Raw genomic sequence first — 14,947 nt, forward strand, 5'->3', positions numbered from 1 at the left:
GGGTCAGTATCCAGAGAGATTCCAAGGTCAAGCGGAGTCGGTACACGAAGGGTTAAACTGCAAGGTAAACACAAGACAAGGAGCAGGGCACAACGGACATAGGAGCTCAAGGCTACAAGAGGTTATGCTCCACAATGACTGGGAGTGAAAGCATGGTACTTATGGGAAACAGGAACCAATAGCAAGGGAGGCGGAGCGAAGGTGCGGCCTCCGCGGAGGCAAGCATTGGCTGCAGGAGAAAAGTGGGCTAATTGAATACTTGCCACGCAGCTGGGGAGCGGTGCACGTCGTCACATGTGCGCACCGCGTGTGAGAGAAGCGTGGCGCGTCCGAGGGGTAGAGCTAAGCTCCGTGGCACACTAGAAGAGCTGTGCATGCATTGCAACGCTCTGTAAGCAGAGCGGGGGTGCACGCACGAGCTGGTGCCAGAGCGGAGGTCTGAGATAAGACAGGTAAGGAGGGAACACGTCACAAAGGACGTGTTCCCTGATTCCTTGCAAAGGGTAATACATGAGATCTTACTTAATGCCATCCTGTATCTATACACTGCGCTGTAGGACCCTAGTAACCAAACTCATTACTGTACAGTGTATGCAGTATTTGTGTTTACATGAAACCTTGCTTATACTTCTTAATTCTGAAGTGGAAACAAAAGAAACAGCGCACAACGCCAAATAGTGAAGCAAGTAATACTATATATTAGTAATTACAGGGTAATAAATCTGCGTACATCAAAACAGTGGAATAGGTGCATTTAGTGTGTTTCACACAAGTTACCACTCAGCAACTGTTGTCAGAAGAGTCTGCAGCTTGCTTCTCTCAGCGGGGGCGCTACGTTGGTTCAGGAGCAGGATTAATGTCCAAAACCCCTCATCCCGCAGTACATCGCTCCCAAGGGGATTTCCCTTTACAGCAACCACGCTCCGTTGCAGGTATTGGTGCTTGGTGGGACCGCTCGCGCTTCCAAGCCGTCTGGTGCAGCTCGTGTGGCTCAGCGAGCAGATCCACTGTACGGGGGTAAGACCTCAGCTCTGCAAGGGTACACTCGGCGTGCCACGTTGTCTCTCCGTCACGGGATACTGCGTGATGACGTCACAGTCTCCCCAGCAGCGAGGGAACCGGCAGGGAGGCAGTCAAAGTCTCTCAAAGTCTCTCAAAGTCTCTCATATGCCCAAAATTACCACCGGGAGTAACACTAACAGGGTGAAGCCAAAGGAGGCAATGGCAATATTAAGGCACTAGATAAAAATCATCCAACATGTTTCGTAGAATAAACTACTTCTTCAGGGAATAATTTAGCCATTACCCAGAGGTCTTAAGTACCTAACAAAGATGTCTCATTGGTCAAACAATTAAAAATGGACCAATCATCTAGACTAGGTAATGGTTAAAGTGATAGGGAAGATGAAATCATTACTTTTAAAACAACAACTTTATTAACTACATACATAATAAAAAGATTTTATAAACATATACTAAACCTATTGCTAAATTATTCCCTGAAGAAGTAGTTTATTCTACGAAACATGTTGGATGATTTTATTGCTAAACCTATCGCTAAATTATTCCCTGAAGAAGTAGTTTATTCTACGAAACATGTTGGATGATTTTTATCTAGTGCCTTAATATTGCCATTGCCTCCTTTGGCTTCACCCTGTTAGTGTTACTCCCGGTGGTAATTTTGGGCATATGAGAGACTTTGAGAGACTTTGACTGCCTCCCTGCCAGTTCCCTCGCTGCTGGGGAGACTGTGACGTCATCACGCAGTATCCCGTGACGGAGAGACAACGTGGCACGCCGAGTGTACCCTTGCAGAGCTGAGGTCTTACCCCCGTACAGTGGATCTGCTCGCTGAGCCACACGAGCTGCACCAGACGGCTTGGAAGCGCGAGCGGTCCCACCAAGCACCAATACCTGCAACGGAGCGTGGTTGCTGTAAAGGGAAATCCCCTTGGGAGCGATGTACTGCGGGATGAGGGGTTTTGGACATTAATCCTGCTCCTGAACCAACGTAGCGCCCCCGCTGAGAGAAGCAAGCTGCAGACTCTTCTGACAACAGTTGCTGAGTGGTAACTTGTGTGAAACACACTAAATGCACCTATTCCACTGTTTTGATGTACGCAGATTTATTACCCTGTAATTACTAATATATAGTATTACTTGCTTCACTATTTGGCGTTGTGCGCTGTTTCTTTTGTTTCCATTTCTCAGAGTGTGGGGGGTGCTGAGCCACCCCCTGTGTTTATAGCAGCAGACGCCTCTACAAATACACGGTTATGTGATATAATTTCTTCATATATACACCCTCACTGTGGTTATTGTGATTTATTTCTTGGTCACTTATTTATGTGGTTTAGTCACTGCACTATATTTATATTCTAAATTTTGGGTTAGATAGTAGCGCACAGTATTTTCTCTGTTTTTTAATTCTGAAGTGTTTGTGTACAAAGTTGTCTGCAGAGCTGGGCAGCCGAGGAACACAGTAAAGCTCTTCACTTCTCCACATTACAAAGTAGCTTCATCAATTGCCGTGGGAACTTCTACTTGTGGAGCCCGTTTCTGGATAGGAGATTGGAATGACTCCACTGATTGCCATGGAAATGTATAAATTAACCAGTTTTTCAAAACAAGAAACATTTCATTATAGGTTATTTATTGAAAATTTTGACTGTTCAACCCAGATAAAACATAAAACACTTTGAGCTTCGCTAATTACTATATTTATGTTGTTCTCTCGTTATTCTCAGAGTACCCATAAACAATATGTACTTTATGAATCAGCCTGAAGTTCTCATGCTATTTATGCACTTACAGTATGTACCCTGTGTGTTTTGAATAAGTTTTCCCCTGCACACTCACTTTTGTATTTTGGTTGGCATCTTTGCAACACTCACCCTTGCCCCCTCTCTGTTTTTTATGCCATCTTGTGGTATTTAGTTTGTGGCACTTAACATTTATAATACTCCTGAAGAAGGTCCCCCTGAAGACCAAAACGTCAGGCTATGTAGCGTCAGAAAGAGCAATAAATACTTTATTTAATATAGTTTTGTCCTGTGCTGGTAACTTGACCACTCTCTGTGATCTAGTTGATTGATACCAATCCCTTCATAAATATCTGTCCTTATAATAGGTTTCAAATCTTATTTAACATATAAACATACTTTAACACCTCTTCTTTTTGCTCGGTCCCTCCTCAAAAGTGAATAATCTTCTAGATTAACTGTCTAGTGTGGTTTTATCTCACCATGTTTCACACGTTTTATCTGCTAGATTTATTGCATTAACAAGCATGCAACTGGTTGTTGTCAGTCTACACTAATATATTAATTGCTATAATATCTTTTAGCTTAATTGCTCCAGTCTTTCTTGTCATCTCATGTCCACCTTAGTCATTGTAATTTTTTGTAAATTAGTGTAATTTAAATTTTTAAAATGGGTGTCTCCCAACTTGCTGATCTATCGCTGCCCACTATTTCTCCCTCATGACCCATAGCTATTTTCCTGTTCCTATCTATTTTGTCAAGCCTGTCCCTCCACCCTGCTTCCCCTTTAAAAAGAAAATTTTAGCCCAATTTATTTAAATGGAGCTGAACTCTTCTCTAGCAGTGGGAAGCCGCCTCACATTCAAATTAATGGGACTAAAATCTCCAGGACCAAAAAGCAGCTTCTTTGCATGTTGAATAAGGCACAGAGGTCCATATTTACTAAGCAGTGCTATTCCATAAGATATCGTAACATTCCTACCGCATAGCTAACACCTAAGGTCTACTAAGTGCTTAGTACAGTCTCTACTTAACATATTTATGAGTTGGCCCCAATGATTTTGAAGGGGTTAAATGAAATATAGATTCCAAGTTACCCCACTGCCCATCTTCACGGTCTCCGCAAGCACCGTGGAATGAATCCACAAAACGAACAAGTCTTCTTACCACATCCACATGGTGTTAAATAAAACCCCACAGAAACAAAAAAATCCTCAGCCAAACGATATGACCCAATCCATGGCACCTCCTAAAGGCCCATAAAAAATGGGGGGGGAAATCAATTTCAGGGTCTGGATGGGAGTTATCCTTAAATAACAGGACATTTCCCAATACTAATGAGCTCCATTAGAACCATTGTTTTTGCATAGAGTATGGCGTTAACTCAGGAAACATACCAGAGCTTAGTAAATTTGGGCCTTAAAGAAGCAATTCTGCTTTCCTTTTTGTTTTTTAAAATAGGTTTGGAGCAGGGGGCCTGTGGCGCAGAGCTGTATTCATTTCAGCTCTGGAGACCCCCCTGTTTCCTGAGATACTTACCTCCGTATGGGGTGCCGATGGCATATCTCGCTGTACAGTGTGTGGGGAACATAATGGCGGCTAAAACGTTCTGTGTCACGTGGGCCAATAGGAAGCCGTGACATCATCCCTTGCTATTTCCTATTGGCTCACGTGATGAGGACTTTTAAACCCTCACAGCTGCTACCTGTACCCACTACGGGGGTAATTATCTCGGGAAGAAGGGGATTCCCGCAGCTGAAATAAATTTGGTTAAGCTCTGGAGGCCTCCTGCTTCCCACCTATTAAAAAAATGAACATGTTCTGCATTAAGGTGCTGTTTTAGAGCAGAGAAGAAGCTGTTCAATACAGTGTCCGAGATTGGAGCATTTTGACATTATATTCAAAATCTTGTTAGCCAGTTTTCAGTTGTAAGTGGTTATAACCCAAGTGTAGTGGTATAGTTTTAGCTTTGGAGACCACACCATTCACTAAGCTGTGTTGAAATGAGAATACCACAATTGCAATTCAGTTTTAGGGACATATTCCAGTAGCTGCGTAATTGTATGTGTCATCACGTGATTTGACAAAGCAATAAGTAGCTGGAAAACATTTCTCATCTCTAGAGATGGGCGAATCCACCCAAATCCGATTCCCGGATTCTCGCTGATGTTATCACCCAAAATTCGTTTCGCAGTGTAAAATCCGCAAACAGATTTGGGTGGTTTCAATCTGCGTGGACTCATCAAAATACGCCATTGAATACAACCTGTGGACAGATTTGTAGAATCCAATCCGCGGATTCAGCAATCTGTTGGTGGATTTTTAAGAATCCGCCAACGGATTCCTGAATCCACGGATTGGATTATACAAATCTGTCCACGGGTTGCGTAATCCATGGAGTATATTGGTAATAATAATAAAAAATGTACACATTGCGATTCGCCCTTTTTGACATCCACTGACGTCCTCATACCAAGGGAACCGGCCAATCCATTGCAGGTCCAAATTTCACCCCCAAAATGTGCCCATTTCTACTCATCTCACCATATTCCATAAGATTTTCCGCTTCTAAAATATCACGTTTATTAAAATCACATATTTTGAGCAAATAAACATACAGGGCAAATAGTACGATATTGATTTCGTTTTATTTATTTTTTAAGAGAACTAACAACATATATGGGGACATCCCTCAACAAAGCCACATTAAGTAAACTGGACATTTTAAAATTACTGAAGGGGGCAATGAGTTCTTTATTAACAGAGGTACTAAAATACAAATTGGCAACATTTGTGAGATTGATACATTTTGACCTTATCACACGAATTTGCACAGCCAGAATTACACCACGTATAAAAAAGATAGGTTAGGCAATAAATCGCAAAACACGAGCATTGCATTAAAAATAAATGTGTAGCACATTTTACTTGCAAGATCATCACTGCCTTAAAACACAAATGCGCAGGGAAGCATTGTATGTGTATGTAACACCCATCCCTCCTCATAAGGGAGATTTGGCTGATACGGGTGTTATGGTGCTAACCTTTTTAGGCTTACAAGAGGCCTCAGCCTCCACGCTTGGGGAGCTATAAGCTAAGCTAAGAGCGCGAGGCCTCTGTAAATGTACTCACCAGCTTCTTGTCCACGCGTCTACATTGCAACGCCGCGTTAAATGACGCCCGTTACCATGTAGACGTGATGTCAAATGATGCGGCGGGTCGCGTGATGTCACATGACCCCGCAGCGTCATTTGACGCTTCATTGAAGGTAAGTGGGGGCGTGTTCGAGCAGAAAAGCCGTCAGGGGGCGCAGCGCAACAAGTTTGCACACCCCTGCTCTAGACCACTAGTAAAAACACTGTAAAATAAGCATGCATTAAATACAATATATAGAAATATGAGTTTTCCCTTTAATATGAACCAACATGGAAATCCAGTCCTAAATTACTATGGAAATAATACGTACAGTACTTAGAAGGAAAGTCTGTTGCTTATCATTGAATAGACATTTCTTATTCTTGTACCAATCCACAGCACTGGTATTTAGTGTGCAAAGATATATACTATTTTAAATAAATTCCTTTCTCTTAGCCTCCAGTCTATCATGTTTAATGAAATTTCAGAAATATTACATACATATTAATAAATCAGGTCTACTGTATCCTTGACAAAAGATTGTAATTAAATTTTACCCCCGTAAGGAGTTTAATACAGAGGCGTTAGGACAGACTTTATGATCGCCCGAAGCTTAGACGTCAGCTGCTTTTTATTCTTGCTGATATTCTAATTGTAATTAGAAGAATTTACATGGTATATTGGAGCTGTATATAAACTCCCACTTCACAGCAGCTAAAAACCAACAACAGGGAGTGTTTTTATGTATTCTGTTTGTTACTTTATAGTTCTGTACCCATTTACAAAATTGTAGATTTCAAATAGCCCGCAGCATTTATTTTCTACCCTAGGTATTCCCTTTTAGTATGGTACTGTATGTAAAATATTATCTCTCCCCTCCAACATCCAAAAGGTGGAATGAAGCAACACTTTGCGCATTTTCACAAGGCGCAGCATATGGTGCAACACAATATATTCTGATTTTTCTCATCTCATTTTCTTCCATATCTCCAACCTGACATATTAAATGTATTATCGCATTATGCCTGACTACCTTCAATGCAGTCTGGTAAATCTAAATGAGGAAACCAAATTGGAAGCAGGGCACTACGGATTTCTGCAAAAAAAGATTATTTATTCAGCCAATATTCAATATTCAATATTCAATATTGGCTGAATAAATAATCTTTTTCTGCAGAAATCCGTAGTGCCCTGCTTCCAATTTGGTTAGCTGATTCTGGAGTGTTGACAGGGATTCCCTGAACCAGAAGCACCGGTGACTATTACATAGATGCTTTATTCTGGGCAGCAGATATCTGCTGTATTAAATCTAAGTGAGGCCCATCGCAAAACAGCTTTTTTGGCTCAATATTGGAAATCTTATTTTAAATAGTTTTTATGTGCGCCTATATATTAAAAAAAAAAAGACTAGAAGCCCCAGTGCTACGTCCAATATCACAAATTATATAGTTAGATACTTATCTGTTTTTCTTTTCAGAAGTGAGGGTCATTTAGTTAAATTCTTTGGCCAAAGCATTTTAAGCCGGCAAACCATGCCACTGTATCCCCTCTTTTGCAAGTCCTAACACTACTGTACATGTAAAAAGCTCTCCTAACCTCTCTAATGGAGGGAGAACTGTCTTAATAGACTGGTCATTCACAGGTGCACAACAAGAACTGCCATTTAGTGGGATAAGTGATCTTAAAACCAGGGAGGAAGGGTCACAAACCTCCAAACAATTGTTACCAATTGAAATCTACAGACACACACACACAACCCGCGCGAGCTCAGTGTGCCCAAAAAACAAGAAAAAATGCATCAAAATTGTCCACCATGTTCAGTTTGGTGTAAACCTTATAAAGTCTATTGTTAACTCACTATTAAGTTGCTATTGTATGTATATAAAAAAAATTTGGGGACACACCATGCATGTTTAATTATATAGCTTAACAAAATTTATTATTTTCATAGTATGACTATTAAAAATAATATTAAAATAATTATTTACAGTTACGAATACTACTTGTAAATAAAAAAATACACTTAAGTCTTCATACTGTACGTATGAAGCAAATGTTATGAATGTTTGTACTCATTTTTAGCACTAATATTTTGATACAAAAAACATGTGATTTTAGTACATACAGATGTAGCTGCAAGACTTACTGTCCCGTGTGCTGCTGCCACGCGAAGTCACGTGACCGTGGTGGACACTGCACAAGACGATTAACGCTGCAGGGATCCCATTCAGAAGCATGGACCTCTCACAGCACGATCGGGGCAGACACTGTCCCGGAGATTCGGACCTTTGCTTCTTTGTCCGCGGCGCCAAGGACAATATGTCTTGCTACATCTGTAGGCTCCAGTGTTTTCTCATGAAAAAGGTTCAGCATGCCAGCATTACTACTTGCTATATACTGTACTAACAACATAAGCAGAGCCTCACCAGAATTTTAGCAGATACACAAAGAATAATTTAACCACTGAATGTGTTATGGATATCTTGCTCCCTGCCCCTTCATTCAAGCGTCAGTGATTATAAACGGTAGTTAGGTCAGCAACGCTGTAGGATTTGGTTGTTACTCCATGCAAAGGTTTGTAAGAAATGCATAGTTTGCTGGTGGACAGCCAGAAACTAAGAATTTGCCATAAAGGCACAGTCAGCCATTGATCTATAAAAATATAAACAATGTTAGTGATTTCAGTTTCTCTTACTCCTTCAGATGTACCTTATAAAACACGTATGTCACATTTTAAAACCAAGATGTATATTTGGCACAGGACAATTTTCGTAGGTTTTCTGTAACAGGTAGTGATTTGAGCCATTGGGATGGTGTAAAATAACTTTTCCAGGTGACTGTCCACTATATATCATTGTTTTGGTAAAGAACGTAGGAAAGGAATACTGTGGGCATTGAAGACATGAACCAGCATGCTCATTTGAGTTTTATTTCTATGAGAGAGTTTTCTCACATTTTCTCAAAGTATTCTATCAACATAACAATTCTTTTCAAAGCTATTATTGTAATAGGTACATTATATGTAATTCAATTATTGCAGTACTAATTGCATGGTCTAGTTTGTGTGCTACAACTATTGCTTGTTTGGAATATGTCCTAGTATATTTATAGCATCTCTTGATCTGGTGTACCGGTTGTTAAATTTTACCTTCAATAAAAGAGGGAAGGGACACACATGTGTAAAGTGTCTTTTATACAAAAAACATGCGGAGATATAGTAAATATGGTGCATCTCCTATGGAACTCAGATAAAATTAATAATATCAGCATTATTATGGATTATGATTAGTCCTCTCGATTTTCCCTTTTTCATTTGTCTGTATCCTCCATGTTAATAAATGTTCCAGTACTGAGAGTTTCCCAAATGTAGATATACAGGTCAGGTACTCACAAATAAAAGCGACTCATTACACTTCTTCATAGTTAATCAGAGGAAGAATTGATCCCCTACCCGGCATGGTATATTAGCATCCGAACTGGCTCAATGGTGGCACACCGTGTGTAATTCTTTGGGACATATTCAACACTCTAAAATAAATTGCAAAAGCTGTATTAGAAAACCAATGTTTCAGTCCTACTCAGGGACCTTAATCAGGGTTTATAGTGTAGTATCATATAACTTTGTCCACCTATACTAATATATTACATTGATTATCATGTTGTGTTATATGTGCAAATAATATAGCATAACCTAAGAAGAGTGGCAATATCTTTAATATTTATGAGGTTTAGTCTTACTTACAGTACACCTGGATTAATACCTAGAAACAAAAGGGCCTAAGGCTATGGGAAAAGTAAAGGGAAATTCATCTTGCAATTTGATGCAGAACTGCAAGGCAATTAAATAAAGGGAGACACTAATATTAATAATATAACATAAGGGAAGAGCTTATCTTCACTCACATGTAATTTTCAGCCTAGTAATCATCACGGTAAATTCCCACTATTGATATTACTATTAATATTAATGTAGAATATTTCAGAAATGTTATTACGGATGCCAAATGAATGAATAAACTATATAACAATGTAGTTTTGCAATGATGAAGTTGATAAGATTGTGAGTTACAAGTATATCCAATGCATGAGTTATTATACTAAAAGATTAAATAGAAACCAAAGGCCCATATTTAGTAAATGGAGCTAGTTCATACTGTATGGTCAATACAGTAATTCTGCAAGCATACAAGTAGAAATGGGAAATAGCAAAGAGAACGGAGACTGATCCAGTGCTCAAGAGAATCCAAGACAATTATATTGCAATAACGATCTTCCCAATTATAACATGTTCATGACTTGATGTAACCAGGTATTGAATGGTCATTGATGCTCACAGTTTAGGGTATGTCAATGGCGAATAGATGTCTTAGGATGCAAAGAAACCATATGATAAGGGAAAACCTTGCCCATATATCTTAACTGTCCAAAAACCCTTAGAGCTAGACCTCAAATAAAGCAATAGTTGGAACCCCAAAGGGTACTCACGACCTGTGTTGAAAGAGTCCTGCTCTCAGCCCGAATGAGGAAACAAAAGAAATTCCTCCTGGCGTGGGAAGGAAGATGGCGGTGCACTGCATGTCAAGCGATGCGTTCCAAAGTGAAGGAAATGCGACGGATTTTGTCGCATTTCCTTCACTTTGGAACACATCGCTTGACACGCAGTGCACTGCCATCTTCCTTCCCATGCCGGGAGGACTTTCTTTAGAAATGGGAAATAGTTTTAATATGAAAACGTTGTACTATTCTCTGCATCTTCTCACAATACAGAATACCATTGAATTATTGAAAATATTACTTTGAGCCATGAGTACTATGAGGTACACCAACTTCTTTTGATATGCAATGTGAAAAGCATACACCTGGGTTTTCAAAACCGGACAACAAATATTTTGTAGAATATATTAATATAAGTAGGAATTATTTAGGATACATACAGATGTAGTAAAACTTAAGATCTTCGTTGCGGCTTCCCCCAACCCCCCCCAACAGTCTTACTACATCTGTATGTCCTGTTGAATGGTCAATCAGGAGAGCTAAAGCCTAGCACCATTTGGTAATTGTAGGCCAGGGTATCATACTTAGATTTTACTTCGGGAGTTTCTCACAAGTTTCTCACTCTTTTTCAGGAAGAAGATGTTCGTGAGAGTCGATTTAATTTTAGTGGATATGGAATGGGTCACTGCCTACAAGTTAAAGATGGCACTGTAGTGAAGGCAGCTCCCCCCATCCCTCCTCCAGTTCAGCCAAAAGATGCAGATTCGATTAAAAAGAAATTTGTTGATCGTGCAAAAAGGATTGATACAATATCCCGGGCTGCCTTCCCGCTGGCCTTCCTCATCTTTAACATATTTTACTGGATTACATACAAAATCATACGGCATGAGGATGTTCACAAGAAATAAGCCACTTTTGTAGGGAACTGAGAGCCAAAGTGTGCTTGTAAATAAACAGTGAAATATCTATGTCCTTTAGACTGGTTTTATATCCACCTACTCCTCAGAGAAAGCAGGAAAAGGAAAGAAAAGACGATTGCAGATAAAACGAAAAAGAATATCAATTCTGCTCGAGTGAAATGAGTCTTCTTCTGATGAGGAACGATGTCTACTTTGTTCAGTTTGCTTTTTTGAGAAACTGCATTAAAGAACCTTCTTTAAAATGGGGCCAAATTTAACCAACACTGCCACTGAGATGTTATCTTAAAACAACTCACTTAGAAATAAAAATAATAAAAATTATAAAAATGTTATCGCACCATGGTAGTGAAATATCTAACAGGTTGCCATTTTGATATTTATGGTGGCTAAAAATCTTATGAGATGAGGACCAAATTTTTTAAGGGAATTCTGCCTTTTTATCTGAAAGAAATCTACTGAGCTACCGTACATTTCATCACCGTGTTAGTACAGTGTTGCACCAACAGTTTTTTTTGTGTTGTAAATTACTTCAATATATATATGATTTATACTTTAATATCTCTGTGAGTGTGAATTTGAAACAGTTCTTGCTTTACTATACTATTCTAATATTTGGATTCAACTTGTGTAACTGTGTGGTTTCTTTGACAGTCAACACTTTTAAAATACAGTGAAAAAGCCCAAATAGTTTTTCTGTTTTCTTTTTCTGCACTGGATCCATCTAAAGTATTTACAGCTGTTTTTACATTAAAACTTGAAGTGCCAAACCGTAATCTACCATTTGTGCTAACCTTGTTCACCATAATATTTATATAAAACGTTTTGAAATGGTGTAGCTCAGTTTAGCTTTATCACTGCCGTCAATGTAGCTGCAGTCGATTTGCTCCTTCGGTAGAGTGTCAAAACTTGTTTACAGACCAACGATTTTTATCTTTCTCAAAATGGCTGCCATTTCAAATATAATTGATTAACCTAAGAATTTTAAAACTGTATTGTGGTTTTCATATCCTGATATTAACCTTTTGTTGACATACCTACGTGGTTTAGGGCCTTGTCTGATACATGTTTTAAGTAAAAAATAAAATATAAAAGGGTATTTTTACTTACCCAGAAAAAGACCTTTACATGGAAAAAGATTTAACAAGGAAATCAAAATTTTACACTTGCTGTAAAACATTTTATTTAAAAAAAGTGATCTGTTCAATTTCAATAAAGCTTAATGTGTTACAATGCTGTACATTTTAAAGCATCTTTATTTAAGTATGAATAATGTATGTTCCTTCTCAGTTTGAAAGCTTTGCTAACAAGATAATGCACCTCAAACATTGTTTACATTATGCAAGATTACACAGTGTTGGAAAAATAATCGTCAACCTATTTGTTGATACAGCTCAGTAAAACAACACAAAGTATCAAAGGTGTTTTCTTATTATCCTAGTCACAAAATGTTATTTTTAAGGGAGAACATAATCTCAAATGAATGATTTGTTTCCAACGGTCGCGCACATGTACCCTTCCTACACACAGCAGCTGCCCCTACTGCAATTGCGTTCCTGTGCTGAAAAACGCAAGAATGAACAGAAGGGTCCCTTTGTAAAATTAGTTTGTGCTACCAATAGATTTACAGGAAAATAATTATCTATTGAATGCTAATAAATAAGGGGAAGAATGGGGGACACATGCACTGATGTTTTGTGGGGTTTTTTTTAATTGGTTTTAGACGTGGTTTTGGTGCTACAATTTTACCCAACAACAGTGTAATGTAACAGTGTTGGAAAAAAAATGGAATTTATAGGCTGGGGTACGAGTAGAAAGTAGATGGGGCTATGTGTATGCCAATCACTTTATCCAACAACAGTGACCAATAATATTAGTAAACTTAATATAAATATTATACAATTATTATTTAACTTATTATAATATAATAATACATCTAATATATATATATATATATATATATATATATATATATATATATATATATATATATATATATATATATAACAGGGACCTATATTAAACATCTTCACAGTTCTTGAACTAAAATAGTAGGAAAAAACAAAAACGTGGCTGACAACTGTTAGGATAATCAATATTGACCAACACTCTCCTTACTTGCCAAAAGTTTAAATCAGGCACTCCATTATCTCTCCCCGTGCAATCTCTACTTAGTGTAGCGAAGAAGCAGCACAGCAGGAGTAGTGTCCAGATATATGCAAATCACACGGTTTATTCAATCATATGCAGAGTGCAAGAGCAAGCACTATGTTTTGGGGGGGGGATACATCTTCCTTTCATCAGGTGCATGATGAAGGGAGGTTGCACCCCTCCATCCCCCTCCCCTCCCCCCGAAAGCAGTGCTTGCTCTTGTACTCTGCATATGACTGAATAACCCACGCGGTTTGCACATAATTGGACACCACTCCCGTTGTGCTGCTACTTGGAATCTTTGTCTTGGGACAACTGTTAGGACCTGATTTCTTACACTTAATACCTAGCCAGAGCTGAGGAGATTTGCAGCTACAAATATAGCTTCATTGTCCACATGACTTGTAGTATTAATCTGTGCTTCCAGGCAAAACAGAACCAAATTAGAAGGGGGAAGGTTTACATAATGTCCAAAGAAATACCAAAATACAGGAGTGGCCAACTCCAGTCATCAAGGGTCACCAACAGGTCAGGTTTAAAGATATCCCTGCTTCAGCACAGGTTGTTCAATCAGTTGCTCAGTCATTGCTCAGATGTTGACTGAGCCACTGATTGAGCCACCTGTTCTGAAGCAGGGATATTCTTAAACTTGACCAGCTGGTGGCCCTTGAGGACTGGAGTTGGCAACCCCCGCCATAGTACAGCCAGTCTCCTGATAGCTCCATATGGCAAATAAACTATTCATACTACTATGTACATCATTTGTAACCATTTCTATACTTTGTTTGCCTTCAAATCAATTAATTTTCCCCCAAATAAATGTTTTATTGATTTATTATACATTTACAAACCAGAAGCATATTACAATGCCTCAAAAAGTTTATCATATTGGTTATACAAACAGATGTATGATATATATATAACAAAATAATATATTTAAAAACTTAAAAGTGCTATTTCGTGATAAATACAATCAGTGAATATTAATTGTGAAATACAATGTGATAAATAATGTCAATTTATAACAAAAATAAAGCTATCAATGTATACTGTATGTGTATCTTGTGTGAACAATATTAAAGTTGTTTAGCAGCCTAGGTAAAAAGGAGTCTCTTTACTCCCTGGAATAAGAGCAATAGAAAAAAATCCCTTGGCGCATAAACTTAGATTGACTTTTACCGTCAATAGATTTAAGTATATAGTGGTCACCGAGTTTCCTGAGAACAAAGCATATATCTCGTACAATTTACATTTATTAAAATACAAATAAATACAAATGAAAGCATATTCAACACTAAATCAGTAATAACACATTGGTATGCCCTGACCTTAATAAAGCTTATAGGGTAACCTAATATTTATAGTTGCAGCTGATGTTCTGTTTGGATATTCCGTAGATGTTAATGTCCAGAATTTAAAATAAATGTTATATTGTACTATTGATATCCAAAGAAGAAAACAATATGCATTGTGGTTGTTATATTTCAA

General features: G+C 38.4%; 1 protein-coding gene across 4 annotated transcripts in view; it reads left to right on the top strand.

The window, feature by feature from the left end:
• GLRA2 (glycine receptor alpha 2) overlaps window positions 1-12,539 on the top strand; it is a 211,697-nt gene extending 199,158 nt beyond the window's left edge. For 2 of the 4 annotated variants that reach the window (XM_075594092.1, XM_075594093.1), the window contains exon 8: window positions 11,024-12,538. In XM_075594092.1, coding sequence (XP_075450207.1) covers window positions 11,024-11,299 — 276 coding nt within the window. In that variant the 3' untranslated portion in view covers window positions 11,300-12,538. Of the gene's footprint in view, window positions 1-11,023 lie in introns of all 4 variants that reach the window. The other 2 variants (XM_075594091.1, XM_075594090.1) reach the window with 2 other exon arrangements.
• The last annotated feature ends 2,408 nt before the right edge of the window (window positions 12,540-14,947 follow it).

Source organism: Ascaphus truei, chromosome 3, assembly GCF_040206685.1.
Source record: "Ascaphus truei isolate aAscTru1 chromosome 3, aAscTru1.hap1, whole genome shotgun sequence".
Lineage (NCBI taxonomy): Eukaryota > Metazoa > Chordata > Amphibia > Anura > Ascaphidae > Ascaphus > Ascaphus truei.